The 17486-nt window shown below is 40.0% G+C and overlaps 1 protein-coding gene across 3 annotated transcripts; it reads right to left on the reverse strand.

Annotated features, from left to right (window-relative positions):
* Nucleotides 1–217: 217 nt before the first annotated feature.
* On the reverse strand, nucleotides 218–17319 carry LOC121296369 (F-box only protein 31-like). 3 transcript variants are annotated; one of them, XM_041221856.1, is made up of 10 exons: nucleotides 16771–17315; nucleotides 13995–14066; nucleotides 12716–12802; nucleotides 10068–10144; nucleotides 8308–8475; nucleotides 7581–7655; nucleotides 6282–6391; nucleotides 5442–5595; nucleotides 4528–4892; nucleotides 218–3657 (listed from the first exon to the last, which is right to left on the reverse strand). In XM_041221856.1, the coding sequence occupies exons 1-10, from the start codon at nucleotides 17207–17209 to the stop codon at nucleotides 3435–3437; spliced, it is 1770 nt and encodes a 589-aa protein (XP_041077790.1). In that variant the 5' UTR covers nucleotides 17210–17315; the 3' UTR covers nucleotides 218–3434. The 3 variants fall into 3 exon arrangements, with proteins under 3 accessions (XP_041077790.1, XP_041077791.1, XP_041077792.1); XM_041221858.1 differs by lacking the exon at nucleotides 218–3657 and adding an exon at nucleotides 3973–4205 and having other exon boundaries at nucleotides 16771–17319; XM_041221857.1 differs by lacking the exon at nucleotides 12716–12802 and having other exon boundaries at nucleotides 16771–17314.
* Nucleotides 17320–17486: the final 167 nt, after the last annotated feature.

The following is a 17486-nucleotide window of genomic DNA, read 5'->3' on the forward strand; positions in this document are numbered from 1 at the left end:
TATAATTAATTAATTTAACATACCAAAATTAATTTTGTGTACATCAGCAATACAGAGAAAAACAGGCAATATGAATGCTCACATTTTGTGAGCAACAGTAAACATATAAGCCATAGTATAAGCATTGGAAAACTGCAAAATACAGCTGTGATTTACTGTGGTAAGTATAAGAGGCTAGCTTTGCGAGCTTACAAATAGGACATCCTGGCAATTAAAATGATTAATGAATGTTTATTAAAGATAAAAGATAAATAGTTGTACCTCTGTGTTAAGTGTTCTTGCCCCCAGCCACGAAACGGTCTTGAAAATGACATTTCTTATCACATTTAGAAGCTTCCCCTTTAAAACTTTTTCTAAATCTAAATATTTTTACTTTCCCGATATAATAAAACACAAGAAAAAAAAAAAAAAACTACAACTCAGAAAACCAAACAGCAGTTTACATGAATAGAAAACAAAAATCACCTATTACAAGTAATAATTCAATGTTTATATGTTTATAATGCATCACACTGCAAAACAGATTTCAAATCAAATAAGTTAGCTACATAGTATTACATATAAAATTATATGCTTGTCTAGTTTCGTTAAACTATACGGCACCCTGCAAAAAAGGTGCACTTTAAATGCGGGAGCCTATTACCCATTCTTTTCATTTTCACATGAGCCCGAACCCTTCTGCATAGGAACCTGACTCGGTGGCTTTATTAAGGGTAAAAGACTTCCACTTGCCAAAGACAATCAACCATTATATTGTAATTTGTAGGTAAGTAATTTACAGAGATCCCACAATCCCCCTAAGCAAAGAGGTGCAAAGGCCACTGTGGGCCACCAGCCAAGATTGGCAACTTGGCAGCATTAGAACCAGCCACCTCTGCCTGCACTCCATGCGGTAGTGCCTTTACCGCTGAGCCACTGAGATGGACGTATTTTTACATGACTGCTTTGTTTAATGTCACTTATTTAAATGGAGCGGTATTGAAATCCACCAAGTGAATCGACTCCTGGGCCTCCACTAATGCCGGCTAGTGCTAAAGCACAACAACCCACAATCAGATGTCTTTGAAAGAGCCCTGTTCACTGACACAGGAGGAAATGGTAACCCAATTTTTGTTTGCAGTACAGGGCGATTGTCACCTGTTAGCATTGCTATTAAATTGCACCAAACTAAAGCACACAAGAGAATGATAAATAAATAGATTTTATGCAAAATTCAAGAAACCTTTTTCCAACATAGGATCATACAAAAACCAAGCCACCTGATTATATTATTCTGTATATATTATTATTTGTTTTGCAAAATGTTTATACAGGTAAAATCTATTCATATTTCGTTCCTAGTCCTTAAAATAAAATTGATGTCCTATTACAAATTTACCAGTATTGGTGATTTCCACGTAAAGGCTTGTCTTCATAATAAAACACAGTTTTGCCCGGGATTGGTGAAAATGAATACTGTAGCAATATTGCTGTAATGCATAGTTCATTTTAAGAATCAGGAACACGCACTACTATCATCAGCAGACCAGTGGGAATGACTTGTAAGACTACAGACCAAGATGATTTAATGATAGGTGAAATGTTAATAATCTGACTGATAATGTCATGTGTGTTGGGTATTAGTGCCATCCCATCCGCTGCTTACAATGAAGATTGTAAAAGGCCCTGTTTGCTGGGAAGAAGTACAGTTCTATAATGGCCTAATATCCTCCTTACGTTTTAATACTATCAGGTGGGTCGGATATTATTTTCTAAAATATACTATAGAACATACTTTGTATGATATCTAAATTGTGTAAAATAAATTGTTGGCATTAAAAATCAAACAAACAAAACAATACAAATTGAATTTTCACCAACATTCATTCTGTCACACTTGTAATCTCCTTGTATCAATAACGAATAAAAAATAGTATTTACCAATACATGGGTGACTAACATTAAAAAGCAATAGCAAGTAGAATTTTAAGCTTGTATTATTATTATTATTATTATTATTATTATCATTATTTATGAAAGAGATTTTAGCATAGACAAAGATTTTAACCTCCACCTGAAGAGTAGCTCAGCTTCAGAGACATGCTTCATTTGAATGTACATATTCTAGAAAAAAAAAAAAAAAAACAGGTATGCACTACTGATTTCACAGTAGCCTTTAAAGGAAAATCTTAGTCCCTAAATCTTACATGTCGCGCAATGCCATTGGTTAATTAGGTCTTAAAGGTATAGTTCTGAAATAAACACATGTAGCAAACATGCATTTTCATAGGAAGTCTGTTATTGCTTCATTTCCTAGGTTCTTTCCCTGCAGCGGAATGTTCCCAGCATATCAGTCAAGCAGTCGGTTCATGATGGAATAAACGCGTGGAAGTAGTAGAGTGGTAGGGGAAATGACAACCATGTACCTGAACCTAGTGTAATACCAGGTATCAGCAGTTTTTCAAATGAAACTAATTGTTTGCTTTAACATGTGGTTCTGAAAGCTGTGTGCTGAATGGAATTGCAGGATCTCTCAAATATTTGTTAGTTCACTCACTTTAATATAGAAGACACTCGAGGGAAATCTGGACAGGAAAGCAACACCCACACGTAGCTTCTATACTGAATGAATTACTAGCAACACTGAAGTAGTATTCAAATTATAGTCCTTTTTATAATCCTTTTCAAGCTTGAGATGAGTGCAGAAACAGTCCAGGGAACCGGTTACTGCACTTCTTAATCACACCCTGTAAAAACACCCAGTTCGTGTTGCTTGGTTTATACATGTTCTTTTTTGTTATTATTTTACCTTTTTTATGGTATTTAAGGTGCTGCTCTTCAGTTCTAGTTCCCAGCCATAAATAGCTGGAATGTAGACTAGATCAGCCTTAGTGTCTTTACATTAGTAAACAACAGCACCTTCTAGTGCACAACAGTGTATTCCAGCAAAGCACAATGATCCAAAGTTGCAGATTAATAGATGCTGATGGCTCTAACTTCTAATAAGACCATTTGGCTGATCTAGCTTACATTACATATCTACGGCAGGCTGCTAGATCTGAAGGGCAGCTCCTAAACTAAAGCATGGTATTTGAGAAATTGCAGTAAGAACCACAGAGATTGACTGCAATCGAAGTGTGAAACTATTTCAGAGGACGGCAATTCCAGCAGCTTTCTAGAAACTAAAAGGCGAGGGGGGATTTGTAGCTTTAAATAATTAGACTCTAGCCTCATCAAACCTTCTGACAACACATCAAAATTATCTTTTTAAATGTACTTTATCGTTAATATGTTTTTATTTTCTTTTACTTTTAAAAGCTGTGTAAAAGTGCATGCTTCTACGGAGAGGTACCGAGGTCAGGCTTGCTTTAGTGTTTTTTTTTTTTTTTTTTAATCACAACTTATTATTTGCTTTCTTTCTTGTAATTCCCTCCCATTTTTGGAGATTTGGCTTGTCAGGAGGTCCAAGACTGCATACTCTTCAGCATTTCTTCAAAAGCCTCCAAGGTGGGGGCCTCTGCGTACTGCAGTGTATCCGTGATTCTGCTGTAGAGGCTGAAAGACTTGAGCTCCAGCCAGATGAAACCGAAGCGGTTGTCATCGAACAGGATGAATATCCCCGGGGTGTGCTCCGGACTGGTGAAGCCATGGCCCGCAATCAGCCCCGTCCCATAGAAACTGAAAAAGACAAACCAGTTACAACACATAACAAAAGCAACACACGCCTTCCTGTTGTAACCCTTTTGAAATTAACTGTTTTCAAAGATTCTGTTTTAACTGCATGGTGGTGGGCTCTTCCTATTTTATCATTTCAGCCAGGATTGGATGATCATGAAATCTCCAGTTAAAACCAAGGGCTAAAGTTATTCAACACTAAATAGCTTTATTAACACTAGAAGAAAATAAATTCAATGACAAGCGTTTCGATTAGAGACTGATTGTCGAAACGTTTGTCATTGAATTTATTATGTTTCTTTTATTATTTTTATATATATATTTCTTAAAAAGCAGCTTCGTAGGGGTATAAATCTCAAAGTTACCTTAACCAAAGTTTTATTCTTCTCATTTAGGTTCACTTTGTATCATCTTCTGTGACTTTTTAAAACACAATAGAACCCTAAGTACACCTGGTACATCAGAGTGTAACCATTAACCTGTCCCCCGGCAACACTGTCCCTGGTGGATGTAAGCCTCTTGCTCCTTGGGACTGTGTAATATTAACAGTACTGAAATTACAACAGCAATAAAAAAGGTAACTGTCAGGGATCCTCCTGCCACTTTATTTTTCATAAAACACATATAAAATAAATCTCTAGAAACTAAAGAATTAAAATTCAATAGGGCATTTTCAGGGAGTTTAACTATTTTTAAAACCGTAAGGCACCTTACACCTTTAATCATCCACAACACAGGACCGCGACAGTAATCCTGTATAGTGTGTCAATGGCTGGAAACCCCTTGTGCAGTTGCGAGTCAGGCATTATTGCTTAATAATGTCAGAGGAGAAAGTGATAGGATTCTGCTCTTTAAGAAATTCTCAACGCTCACCATATTCTGCACGTGCGCGGGTAAACTTCATTCCGTGCCACGACTCCCTGTGGCAGAACAAAGGGCTGTGGAGCTGGGAGTGGACTAGCGCTGGCCTCGGCTCCTTCAGCGGTGGTGGGGGTGGCAGGGGCTGCACCCAGTCCATTCCGGTTCTCCTCTCTTCCTCCTTCTCCTTGTCCCTCGGCCTCTGGCTCTGTGCTCCCGCTCTGGGCAGGATTGCTCTCTCGCTGCACTTGCTCGTGGACCTCCAGCACCAGACGAGATAACTCTTCTATGCTGTGCTGCTTCTCGATCTCCGGGAGCTGGATGGGGCGGGACAGGTCAATCTCCAGGGTCAGCTGGCCTGCTGGGACATTGGGGTCCCCCTGACGATATAAAGGAACATGCAAACCTGAGCTATAGTCACCCACTTGGACACAAATGCGCTATGAAACCAGTCTCTCAATCTCAGTCCATTCCACTGCACCATACAATCCGATCTGCAAACAGACATCACACAAAAGAACATGTGTCTGTATAATTGCTACGTATATATGAATTCACAACCTTAAAATGTTCAACTCACGCTCCCTCACTGCAGAAATTCAACAACAGCTCAGGAGAACTGAAGGTCAGTCCTCTGATCTCACCACCAGGACAGTGGCCAGCCTGTAGGTGTCTGCTTCAGCTCACCTGTAGGAGTAACACACCCTGCAGATTATGGCCACTTAACCTTCAGGAGCACCTGAGCCAGTGCAAAACTCCCTGTGGAATCTCAAGCAAAGAACTTTGCACTGCCAGGACGCGAACCTGCTCTCCCCTGACTACATGACTCCCCCTGCAGTCCACACTGCCGTGCTTTTACCAGGTGTGCCGCTCGGGGACCCCTGGCAAGCAGGTAACCATCCTTCTCTTATTCCAGCAGTGGCACTCACAGTGAGTTTGGTTCCCTTGGCCCGCCTGCCATGGAAGCTGAGCATGACGATCTCCAGCCCATGGCTCCCATAGGTCCCCTTGAAGAGCCCCGGTCTGAGCAGGTCTCCCGGGAGGTATGGGGGGAGGTAGATACGACGATAGGTCAAGCAGTTACTGAAACACACAGGTAAAACCCTCCAGGATCACACTGACACCGACACCGCTTCTAAAAGGTTTACCACAGTACAAGCATTGCAAAATGTCAAAAAGCATACTGAAAGCATAGTAAAGCATAGGTAAGCACTGTAAAGACCAGTGAGGTATGGTACAACAGAGTAATAAACGTGGAAACCCAGGGTAAACTATGGGAAATGCACAGTATAGTCATGAAAAGAATTGGAAAACGGCAAGAATACTATGGTACTGTAAAGGAAAAACATAGGACCATATGGTAGAGCTACTGTTATACACTTCTGAAAAATATATACATTTCCCCTTTGTTCACTGTTAAGTTTCCTAGCTACATTATGCTATACTTTTATAATGCAAATTTTGTATTCAAAGTCATGGCAGAATCTGAAAGGGCCATTAACTCTGATTTATTACATTTTCTGTGATTAGGTAATGAAAACTGAAGATTCTAACCTAATTTGGTAGTACCAAAGTAGCACCAAATTTCATGCTTTGCTTCAATGTGTGTTTCTTTCAGAACTAAACATCTGAGACTTGTGTTGCTCATGAAAACGCTTTGATGGTTAGTTAGGTATAAAGCTGCTACCACTTCTTAGTTAGCTGACAGCAGATGCCTTGCAAGAAACCAATGACAGCATGCTGTGTCAGCGTTTGAAATGGAGACATACTCGTATTGACTGGTGTAAATGAACTTCATCAGGATGAGCTCCTGCATATGCTCATTAAAGATATCCTCCAGAGTACGACCCCACTCCTCCTCTAGCCATGTGCGGAACTCCTGTCGAAAACAGCAAAGACATCAGTCAGCAGCACCCTCCCCCTCCTCCCCAAAATGAGAATTTAAAATCCATTATCAAAGTTATATCACTGCCCCCTCCTTTCTTCTGTTGGTTTTGAATAAGCAGATTTCACCGCTGTAGATGAAAAGTTGCTGCTAATTTTTAGTACCTAATGACTTCATGTGTTGTAGTTCAAACTCTCTCTCTGATGGTCTGGTTGCATTCAGACCATGTGACCAACAGGAAAATGTACCAGTGCAGAGCAGTCTACAATGCTGTGTTTGAAATGTTTGCCCTTTCTTCATTATGTAAGTAAAGAACCAGTTAAAAGGTGGTTAAAATGGGGATAGTAATAGAGGAATGCAAAATGATAAAGAGAGACGTGGAAATTGTAATGAAGCTAATAGAGGACATCTTTAATACAAAAATGTAGTCACCTGCTCTTTTTTAAATTTTAATTTCAAAAATTTGGAATTTCCTATTATTTTTAAATTTTCTCCCCAGTTTGGAAAGCCCAATTATTTTTTATTTCAACCCTGCTCACTGCTGACTCGGGCGAGACGAAGACGGACACACTCGTCCTCCGAAACGTGTGCCGTCAGCCGTCTGCTTCTTGTCACTCTGCAGGCCCGCCATGCAGCCACCTCAGAGCTACATCATCGGAGGACCATACAGCTTTGGGCATCTTACAGGCAAGCCCGCAGGCGCCCGGAGAGTCTACAGGGGTCACTGGTGCGCGGCGAGCTGACGATTCTTTGAATAACTCCTGACTTAAAGCTTTGCAACTTGGGCCTGAATTGAATCCCAAAGTCTGTGTGCCATCTTAGCTGTATTTTATTCTAGATGTTGTGGCGCCATAATTTAGATTTATTGCAGGCCTAGGCCCAATATTTCAAATAAAGTACCGATAAACAGGGCACATATACACACACGGAAAACATTAATCTACAGTTCACCACAGCAGGGTAAGCACATTTTCAATTCAATCATTTGCTAAAAAAATGAATAACAGCAGTTTATCGGATTATACAAAGGTAATACGAGAGATCTATAGGAGACTGGGGGACAGTTTGGTAAGTTCATAAAAATTCAAGGCAATTAACATGTTCAACATACCCAGTACGCCAGCCAGCCAAACGGGCAATATCAGTGCAGAAGGTCCTTTAAATGTCTAGACTTGTCTCTTACCTCTTGCCTCCCCCCGGACATTCGGTGGTGATCTGTCTGGTTGCATTTGGTGGAAAACTCATCTTTCTTCACTATCTGCAATGAGAACATTAGACGTGCATAAAAGTGTCTGTAATTTGTTTAAGCATCTGACGATAACAGTAGCCTCCACCGTCTTAAAAACTGATATACTGTGATACTATCAATAACATACTATCCTATGTGCTTTCATCAGTCTTGTGCCCAATGTCAGGTTGTTCCAGTAATATTTACAAAATATTCACATGCAATATTACTATTGTTAATAGTGTTAATGTTACAAAAAAGAAATTAGCAGGAACTACACTTATAATTCCGCAGAGTGTAGATTTTGCACTTAGAATGCCAATGACAAAGCATTCTAAATGTTTAAACCACAACAGATTAAGTACATCATTATCAGGGGTTGTCTGTTTTTCATTTAGATTTAATGACTTATAATATGTTTTTAAGTGTTTGGTGGCTACCTCTAATCAAGTTGAGAGCGTGCTTTCTCGTCCAATCTTTTTATGACAGACCTGACTCGCTTTGCTTACAGGCCTGACACAGCAAAAAATGCGTGATAAATACCCTCTCACCTTGAACAGAGTTAGCCAGAGAACATTTGCGTTTGCGTATTTGTATTTGTATTTGCATTTACTGCAGCCGTTCCCACCTGAACCACTGCAGGAGCTGTCAAGCAGTCCAGTACTCCCTGCCGATCTCATACCTGGATGTCTCCTTTGTGAGGTCCCTTGTGTCCATACATGCACTCCACAGTGGCCTTGCTCGTCTCCCACATGTGAATGCGGAACAGGGGCCTGCGCCTCATGACATCATCCACTTGGGGGTCGTGGGGGGGCAGGAACATCCAGCCAATGATGAAGAAGCCATCCACCTGGGGCAGCAGAGACACAACAGGGACACAGCAGGGAAAGTGAACTGGCTCAATCACCCACTGGTCTCCACTTCAAATATCAGAAATCAATCACAATTCCAGTACACCTTTATCCTTTGTATAGATGTCATTCTGCGCATAGAGCAAATGGCACAATAAAAAGACTATTTTTAAATGTAGTAGTAGTTATTAATAATAATAGGAAATGTGTCAGTATGTTAGTAGGGTATCTCTTATTATAACAGACACCATTTTACACACTTTTATGTAAAACATCACTGAATAAATAACCAGCCAAGAACAGATGTCTGAGTAGCTGAATCATGTGGATCAATTGAACTAAACGACAAACAGGTGTGAATATAAATAAAATCCTTCCATCCATCCATTACATCGTGTAACAATTTTTTTTTTTTTGTTCCTGGGTAGTAAGTGTTATTTCTTAATTGCTTATGCCTCAAAAGTATAGAAAATGGCTATTATTCCCCACAAACTTTGCTTTTGTGACCAGGACAGTGATATTTCAAAATATCACTATTTCCAATGGGAAAACGGGCAAATGTGTGTCTTTTCGTTCACATAAAGTCAGAAAAAACAACATATGAATCCAAATTAACATGTATTTATACTAAAGTAATACAAAAATGACTACAAAAGATTTAGAAGTGAGTAGTTTTTCGAGATTTATGATTATACTGTAAATACAGTATAGCTGACTTTATGTGAACAAAAAGACACACATTTGCCCGTTTTCCCATTGGAAATAGTGATATTTTGAAATATCACTGTCCTGGTCACAAAAGCAAAGTTTGTGGGGAATAATAGCCATTTTCTATACTTTTGAGGCATAAGCAATTAGGAAATAACACTTACTACCCAGGAACAAAAATTGTGTTACATAGTGTTATCATCAACCGCTTAATCCTTTACAGGGTCGTGGTGAGCTGGAGCCTATCCCAGCAGACACAGGGCGCAAGGCGGGCATACACCCTGGATGGGACACCAGTCCATCGCAGGGTAGCACACCAAATAAAATACAATTACATTTAAATACAACGTTTGATGAAAACTGACCATATTTACAGTACCTCAACTTTTCCTCACAATAAATAGACTGCACGTTTAACTTTCTCTTTGTATTATATAGGTTATTGACATTAACCTCAGCTTTGAGGATCTTAATCATACCATAGTCTTCCCATGGTTTGCCATGTTTATTAATATGCTTTACTGTAACTTGTTATTCTTTACAATGATTGCTTATGCTTTACCATGCTCACTGCTTTGTTACACTTATACTATGCTTTCACTGTGCTTTGTTACACCTACACTATGCTTTCACAGTGGTAAAATTTTATAAGTGCAGCCGTGACACCGACCTTGGCAAACAGGATCCTGGCCTGGACACTGACCTCCACCAAGATTGTCCTTGAGTTTCTCATCCTCTGCCTCAACCTCAACCTTGGGGCTTTTGGCCTTATAGGTTCTTGCCTTGGATCCAACATTAACTGATATACTTCAGGAACCCCCTTATTCTACATGTTTCTCTATCAAATATCTGCTCCTACATTAATATGTAGTATTCTGCTTACCACAACATTGAGCAGCCCTCCGTAGGGTCCAATATCAGGCTGCCACAAACCCAGGATGTGTCTGTTTGGGTGCAACACTAGAACAGAACAGGAAAAAAAAAAAAAAAAAATATAAAAAAGGCATTGATGTACTAGGGCTACAAAGTACAGCAAAGCCCACATTGGTAGGTGAGAATGAAAAAGGAGTGATTTTTGCATATTCTTATATTTACAGTACAGGTGCATATTACAAATGATAAGAGATGACTAGTAGGGAGGCAAAAGGCAGCTCACGATTTATAACCTCATCCACAATCTTTTACCAACTTATAATGGACTCCAAGCTAGCTGTCCACTTTCCACAGTACATGGTCTCAAAAAAAAGAAGCAGACCACTGAAAACAAACAAACAAAAAAAAACAACCACTCTCAGATCAGGCTTTGCAGTTCCTTGTCTGTATTTTCCCACCCAAAACGAGGCATGTTAAACAATATTTATGTCAAGACCTCTCGTCAATGTACAGTAAAACAGCTCTAGTCAAAGGCACTGGATAGAATACCCTTTTTGCTAGTTTCTGCATCTCTCTTTTAGGTACTTGACAAACAGTTTCATGCATCCCCATAATAAAGAGATTAACAGGGCCTGGATTCATTTCAGAAAGAAAGCAGCTGACTTATACTGACCCAGGTTATGTACTCCCCCATGAGTCTCAGCTATTAATAAACTGTGCAAGATCATTTCCCTCTCATGCATAAAACCCTCTCCTCTGGAAACAGGGGTGGATGAGCAGCTCAGTGGATTGAAATATTAAGAGCGTGTATTACAAAGCTGTGGAATGGAAAGAAAGAATGTGTGCTTTTTACATGCATGTGAAACAGCTTTTCCAGCATCATCAGAGACATCCAAAAAAGCTGATGCATCGACGTTATGAAAGGGTAAAAAAACTGCAGTAATACATATTGAGCTGTGGATTACTGTGCTGATTTGTACCAGTTGGGGGTCAAAGCAAAATCCCTCAAAAAATTTGTTTCTCAAGAGAAAAACTATGCAGGACATTTTAATAAAACGCATAACAATAATAGCACGGCGTTTCTAAAACGCAGATGTAAAGACAGCAGATCCCCTTTTCATCCCTAGCCAACAATTGTGTTTACATTGCGAATAAATTGTATGCAATGCAATGTGTAAACATGGTTCCACTGCTCCCTGCATCCTCTTTAAAAAAAAAAAAAAAAAAAAAAAAAAAAAAAAAAGCAGCAGAGGTCTCAGTATCCCATGTAGCACTGCGCACGTCCCTGGCAGCTACCATCTGTATCAGAGCATCTTACCTGTTAACTCTCAGCCAAGAACTTGGACAAGTAAAACACATGCTCACAAATCATGGTTTTAAGACCATGGATGAGGCATGCAGGGTTTTTATTGAGCACTATTCCACATATTTCCTGCTTTTGCAAAACTTGCAGCAATTATGATACCTGTATCTACAGCAGAACGGGGTTTAGCTGTCAGAACAGAGTGCAGACCAGCTTTGATTTGGAATGAGCACGAGTCATTTTTTGACTTGGGTGATAAAAGGGAAATTTAAAGAACTTTTAAACAGCAAAACTGTAAGCAGTTATGACGCTGGCAGCTACCCGCAGAGACACTGGTACACGTTCTAACATTGATTTTTACGTCGGGATTGGGGGATTTTCAAAAGAAAACATTTCATGGTAAGCTTGACTTTATGTCTATTTCTACTGCCATTATTTATACTGTGTACTGTTTTGCATGCTAACTTCATTAATCTGAAATAGTTATACTGGAAAATAATATAACTATGTTTATGCAATATGTAAAAATGCAGATGTTATGGTTGAGATGGTATGCTTTTTACAAATGCACATTTTGAAAGGCTAGCGCGACATCTGCATCGCTAAATGGTCACGCAAATTAGTCGTGTTACCGGAGTATCGTAAACATTACTGTCGTTACTTTTTTTTCTATCTGTCTTCCTTTAGAAAACAATTGTCAGACAACGAAAGGCATTGTAGCTCAGAAGATACAGTATTTGTAATTCTAGCACAACGCTCTTAACTTGCTCTGTTACTTTGAAGCCTCCTGCACAGATGCATTCCAACACTCACATGGGGCGTGGTGATCAGGGGTGGGGAGAGGGAGAAGGTGAGCTCAATAGCATGCAGATTGAGTGACGCAGACTAGAGCGAAGCAGAGAAGCTATGCACAATGCGCTTAATGCAAAAAATTATTGCTGATTCCAAATTTAATAATAATAATAATAATAATAGCTTTCATTTGCTTAAACCCTATACAAAAAAATGATGCACAGGCTTGACTATGGATAGTTTTCAAACTCTAGGATGCATCGCCTCACTTCAGCCTTACTTTAGACTCAGCTTCTATACTTCATCGTGGGATACATTGTGGTAATATGGCCCCATTGCCATTGTCTTTGATTTGTATTTTGTTTCTGAAAAGTGTTAATTTGTATTGAATATGAAAACACAACATACCTATATTTGTTGCATCTCTAATGAAGAAGGAAAAAGGTTAACCAAAACGTGGTTGTTTGTTAGTTCTTAAGTTTGTTAGTGCGGCGAGTGGTTATGGGCTACACACACACGCACACACACACGCACACACACAGGCTCGTGTCTGAGGTACATACAGTGGGTGTACACATCCTGGTAGTCCATGTGCTCATAGTCAGGAAGGAGCTTCATAAAGCGCCCTGACTTCACTCGCGGGTTAATACCTGCACAGACACAGCAGGCCAGTTTGGTACAGGGACGAGATATCACAGTTATCTTCACTAGTATTCTTCTGATTGTTTAGGATCACTTTGTAAATAATTTCGTGCTTCAGCCATCACAAATGAAAGTTGAAAGCACCTCTGAATTCTCAAACATTCTCTCTTCAGATTAACTTGACCACCCCCTTTGCCTGCAGTGGATTTAAGAAAGACCACACTGTGCTCCACCTAGAAGTGCTTACAGAGAAGACATGTTTGGGAGCTCTATGGAGCTCTAAGTTTGTGATGACTGAAATAGAAATGATATAGAAAGTGAATCTAAAGAACAATAAAAAACATTTGGATAACTGTAACATTTCATTCCAAGTTGCTATTTCACATAAATGCAAAATGAAATGAAATGTAACAGTAAAATTAAAACATAAATGGGTAGTAAATACAGAAAACGTGATTATAGAATTATATATTGACCTTGTTAAATTAAATACGCCATACTTGTGATTTGATCAACCTGTAAACTGCTGGGATAAACCAGAGCTTGTAACCCTGGGAATAACATAGATCCATTTCCTTACATCTTATCAGTACTAACAACATGACCACTGCTCCCTCTTTAATACCTAACCCTTTCATTTATTGTATTTCAAACTTACTTCAAAGGACCAGCTGCACTCACACCTACAGCAAAGACAACCAGGATGTAGCACTTCATCATTCTATTTAATGCATATCCTAAATTGATGTAAAAAAAAAATAATGAAATAACTTAAGACCATTTAATAAAGCTAAGATAAGAACACTGATTTTAAAGCATTGGTTATCTCTTCTTTAACCTTTGTGGGTTACCTCCGGTTCGAGTGGAGCTGTTCCCTTGAGTAAGTCTGTACTCTGAAAGGCTTTAGAATCGAACTCTGGAACTCTGCCACAGCTTCCTGATGACCAGAGTACTAAAGTGCTGCATTACACTGTGCTGATGAATCCTTCTAACAGTAATAATCAATTTTTAAAAATATTTATCATTTGTAAAACTAAGGTGCTGATTTGATCAAACAATACCCTGATGGGATAAGCCACAGGTGTATTTTATTAGAGCATTTTACAGAAGCAGGGAATCAACCTGGACCTCACATGCTTATTTTAGGGGTAATGCATCTGGCTGAAAGGGCGGTTAGTACTGACACCCCTCTGTGCTTACATTTCACGTAAAGATCCTTGCTGGATAGGCCCACAACTTCCATCTTCCGTAGATCTTCACACATACCGAACTCTGAAAAAAAACAATGATGGAAGACTGGATTATGAGGACAGATTATAAACAAAGGGATAGGAGTGATAGTAGCTTTGCAGGCCAAATAAAGGTGTTAACCTTACTGTTTACTTAGCAGTGAATTTACAGTCTAGGTGAGGGTACATTTCATATTAACTATTTCTACACAATCTTTTCCATTTACAATTAAATAAAATGTACAGTTTTGCTGTTTCTAAAAAGGGATGGAGGACTTGTTATGATGGCTGCAGATTTTATAATAATATCCCTTTAAGACTGGTGTAATAGCTTTATGTGTTGGACTACGGAAGACTAGCGACTGAGTTGTATTTGATTTTGATTCAAAAGCCCTGTGGTACCCTTACGTGCTGTGCTTGCATTGAGAGCAGAGACTCTATGAGAACCATCATGGTGCATGATGGGTGCCAATGAATACTAACACAACAGCAAATAAAATCTTCAATTGATGTGTTCCTGTTATCAAAGTTTCTGTTTACACAAAATATTACTTGGCAAAACATTCACTGTGCAAGTCAAACAGATCAATTCACAGAGCCAAATTAACCACTCAATGTTACTTTAGGCAAGGTGGTCCAAGATTAGTGTTAATCAGGGCAGGGCTTCAGAACAGTTGCGCACAGGAACACAGTGTGCGCTGAACGACTTGGTTGTGAGATGAAGATTTTCTAATACTATAGTATTTTGGCAGCCGACAGGAACATTCTCATACCCGCCTCAGCTGCAATCACAAAACCCCTTCTTAGCTAATTTTTGCACAGCTAATCGACTCTCTTATCAGATAAAAATGAAATAGAAATATTAAGCCTAGCTTCTAACTGGTTTGTCTTTTGTTAATTACAATTGTAAAGATTATTTGGTTCTGGAAGATTTGGATTGTCCAGGAAGTTCTAGAAAACTACCCAGAAGTGTGTGTGTCCACTACCTATATAAATATAGGTAGTGGACACATATAAATAGGTAGTGGACAAAAAAATGGAAACACCAATGTAAAGTCACTTAATACGGTGTTGGGCCACCACGTGCGGCCAGTATGGCCTGTATGCGCCTTGGCATACAGTCTACCAGCCTCTGGAATTCTGCAGGAGGGATGTGGCACCATTCTTCCACAAGAAAGTCAATCAACTCACGCCTGGTTGATGAAGGTGGAAAACGCTGTCACAGGCGTCGTTCCAGAATATCCCATAAATGCTCAATTGGGTTCAGATCTGGTGACTGAGAAGGCTGTGACATATGGATAACATCAGTGTCATGCTCGTCAAACCACTGGGTGACCACACGTGCTCTGTGGATGGGGGCATTGTCATCCTGGAAGACAACCCCCTGGCAAGAAAGAAATGCTGCAACATGGGGTGAAGATGATCACTCAGTACCATTAAGTAGCGATTAGCATTGACCTTGCCTTAAGGGAATGAGTGCACCCAAACTATGCCAGAAAAATGCACCCCACAACATTACGGAACCACAAGGACCCTTCACTGTTTGAACCAAGCACTCAGGGCTGTAGAGTTCTTTAGGTTGGCAAAGGATGATTCATCTGACCATATCACATTTCTCCACTGCTCGGTAGTCCATTGCCTGTGCTCTTTGCACCACTGGACTCGCAAACTTGCATTGCCAGGTGTGATGAATGGTTTGTGCACTGCAACCTGACTACGGAATCCCACTCTTTGGAGTTCTCAGCGGGCTGTTTTTGATAAAACATTAGCAAGTTGAGCTGTCTTGGTCACTGAAGCGCCTGTCAAAAACGCGCCCCAACAATCACCCCTCTTTCAAAGTAACTGACATCTCCTCTGGCAGCCATGCTAGCCATAATTATAGGCAACTAGGCCTGTCCAGCATTTTTATACATGACCCTAAGCATGCTGGGATGTTATCTGCTTAATTAATGCATGAGCCACACCTGTGTGGAAGCCATTGCTTTCAATGTTGTTGAAGCTGACAAATGTTGTTGAAGCTGACACCCTGGGATCCTTCAAGAAGCTGCTTGATGAGATTTTGGGATCAATAAGCTACTAACAACCAAACGAGCAAGATGGGCCGAATGGCCTCCTCTCGTTTGTAAACTTTCTTATGTTCTTATGTTCTAATATACTTGGCGTCCCTCATTTACCCTGGTGTTTCCATTTTTTTGTCCACTACACACACACACGCTATATATATATATATATATATATATATATATATATATATATATATATATATAACCCAGGTAATGTCAACCTGTATAATGCACTGCTAGTATTGCCAGCAGTACTTTGTACCTGTTCGTCGGATGCTTTTATAATGATACTTTACTGTAAAAACAACACTAAACTTTACTCCCAACACATAATTCCGTTGTGTACTATGATAACTCGTATTGTTGATCGTTTTCCCCTGGTAGAGTAGTTGATATGCTTATATTTCAGTGTTCTTCATTACCGTTGAGTGGTATATTTATTATACTATACTAGGGTGTTGCATGTTTACTTGTTACACTGTTTAAAAACACCCCCAACAACGCCCCTAATCAATGATATCTCACCGCAATGCATGTTGTTATTAACTTACATGTTAACAGTACGGTATTTATAACCGGGACACGACTCTTTTATTGTTTGTTTATTTTGCTCATGTTGTTCCATATTAATAATTTGCCCAGCAAACAAGTGCAACTCAATCATGACCAGCGTTTCATATTTACCAGCCATGCACCGTCTTCTCCAGATCGTCTCCGTATTCATGATCTGCCGGAATTTCTTGCATACCAGCGCCAGGTTTGGTAGCGCTGTTCCGGGAAGAGAAGAGAATATTTCGACCAGAATCTCAGGAGGCAGATCCAGTAAAGTATTACTGGTAGGCTTTGTGGTGTTTGGAGGTTCAAATCCAAGTCTATTTACACTAGTGCCAGCTGTTGTAACAGCACCAGACATAGAAATATCTGCCTTCCCCGGCCGCGATGATGCAGCGGTGTCGGCCGTGCACCGCGCACTGCCCTCCGTTTGCATTTTCCCCACTATCCGCTCTTCCTCTTCATCCAGATCGAGCTCGGGGTCTGTGTCAGAGTCTCGCTGGTTCTTTCGCTGTCGCCTTCTGCACCTCCGCGACTGCCCAACTCCGCAAAGCCTGGCACACGCAGCCATCCGTACTCTCTCACTGACAGATCAACATTACATCACGACACTACCCCTCTACCGCGCACCCTCTTGCACACTCCTCTTCCTCTCGCTCTGCGTGGTCGGGCGTACACAGTACAGGAGTCTGCTCATTGTGTTATGTCATCTCGTACAGAACGCAACAGAAATAAGAGACCTCTAGCCACTGTGTACAGTATGACTTGGTAGATCGGACTGAGGCGAAGAAAAATGCGCTTATGGTTGATTCAGTTTATTAATATATATATATATATATATATATATA

Source organism: Polyodon spathula, chromosome 21 (genome assembly GCF_017654505.1).
Source record: "Polyodon spathula isolate WHYD16114869_AA chromosome 21, ASM1765450v1, whole genome shotgun sequence".
Lineage (NCBI taxonomy): Eukaryota > Metazoa > Chordata > Actinopteri > Acipenseriformes > Polyodontidae > Polyodon > Polyodon spathula.

Coding starts and splice junctions, on each gene's coding strand:
- LOC121296369 (XM_041221856.1), bottom strand. CDS start 17,209: ATGGCTGCGTGTGCCAGGCTTTGCGGAGTTGGGCAGTCGCGGAGGTGC. Junction 10,145..12,715: donor CCAGGATGTGTACACCCACT/GTATGTACCTCA, acceptor GTTCTGTTCTAG/TGTTGCACCCAAACAGACAC. Junction 6,392..7,580: donor TGTCCGGGGGGAGGCAAGAG/GTAAGAGACAAG, acceptor TGTTTTCGACAG/GAGTTCCGCACATGGCTAGA.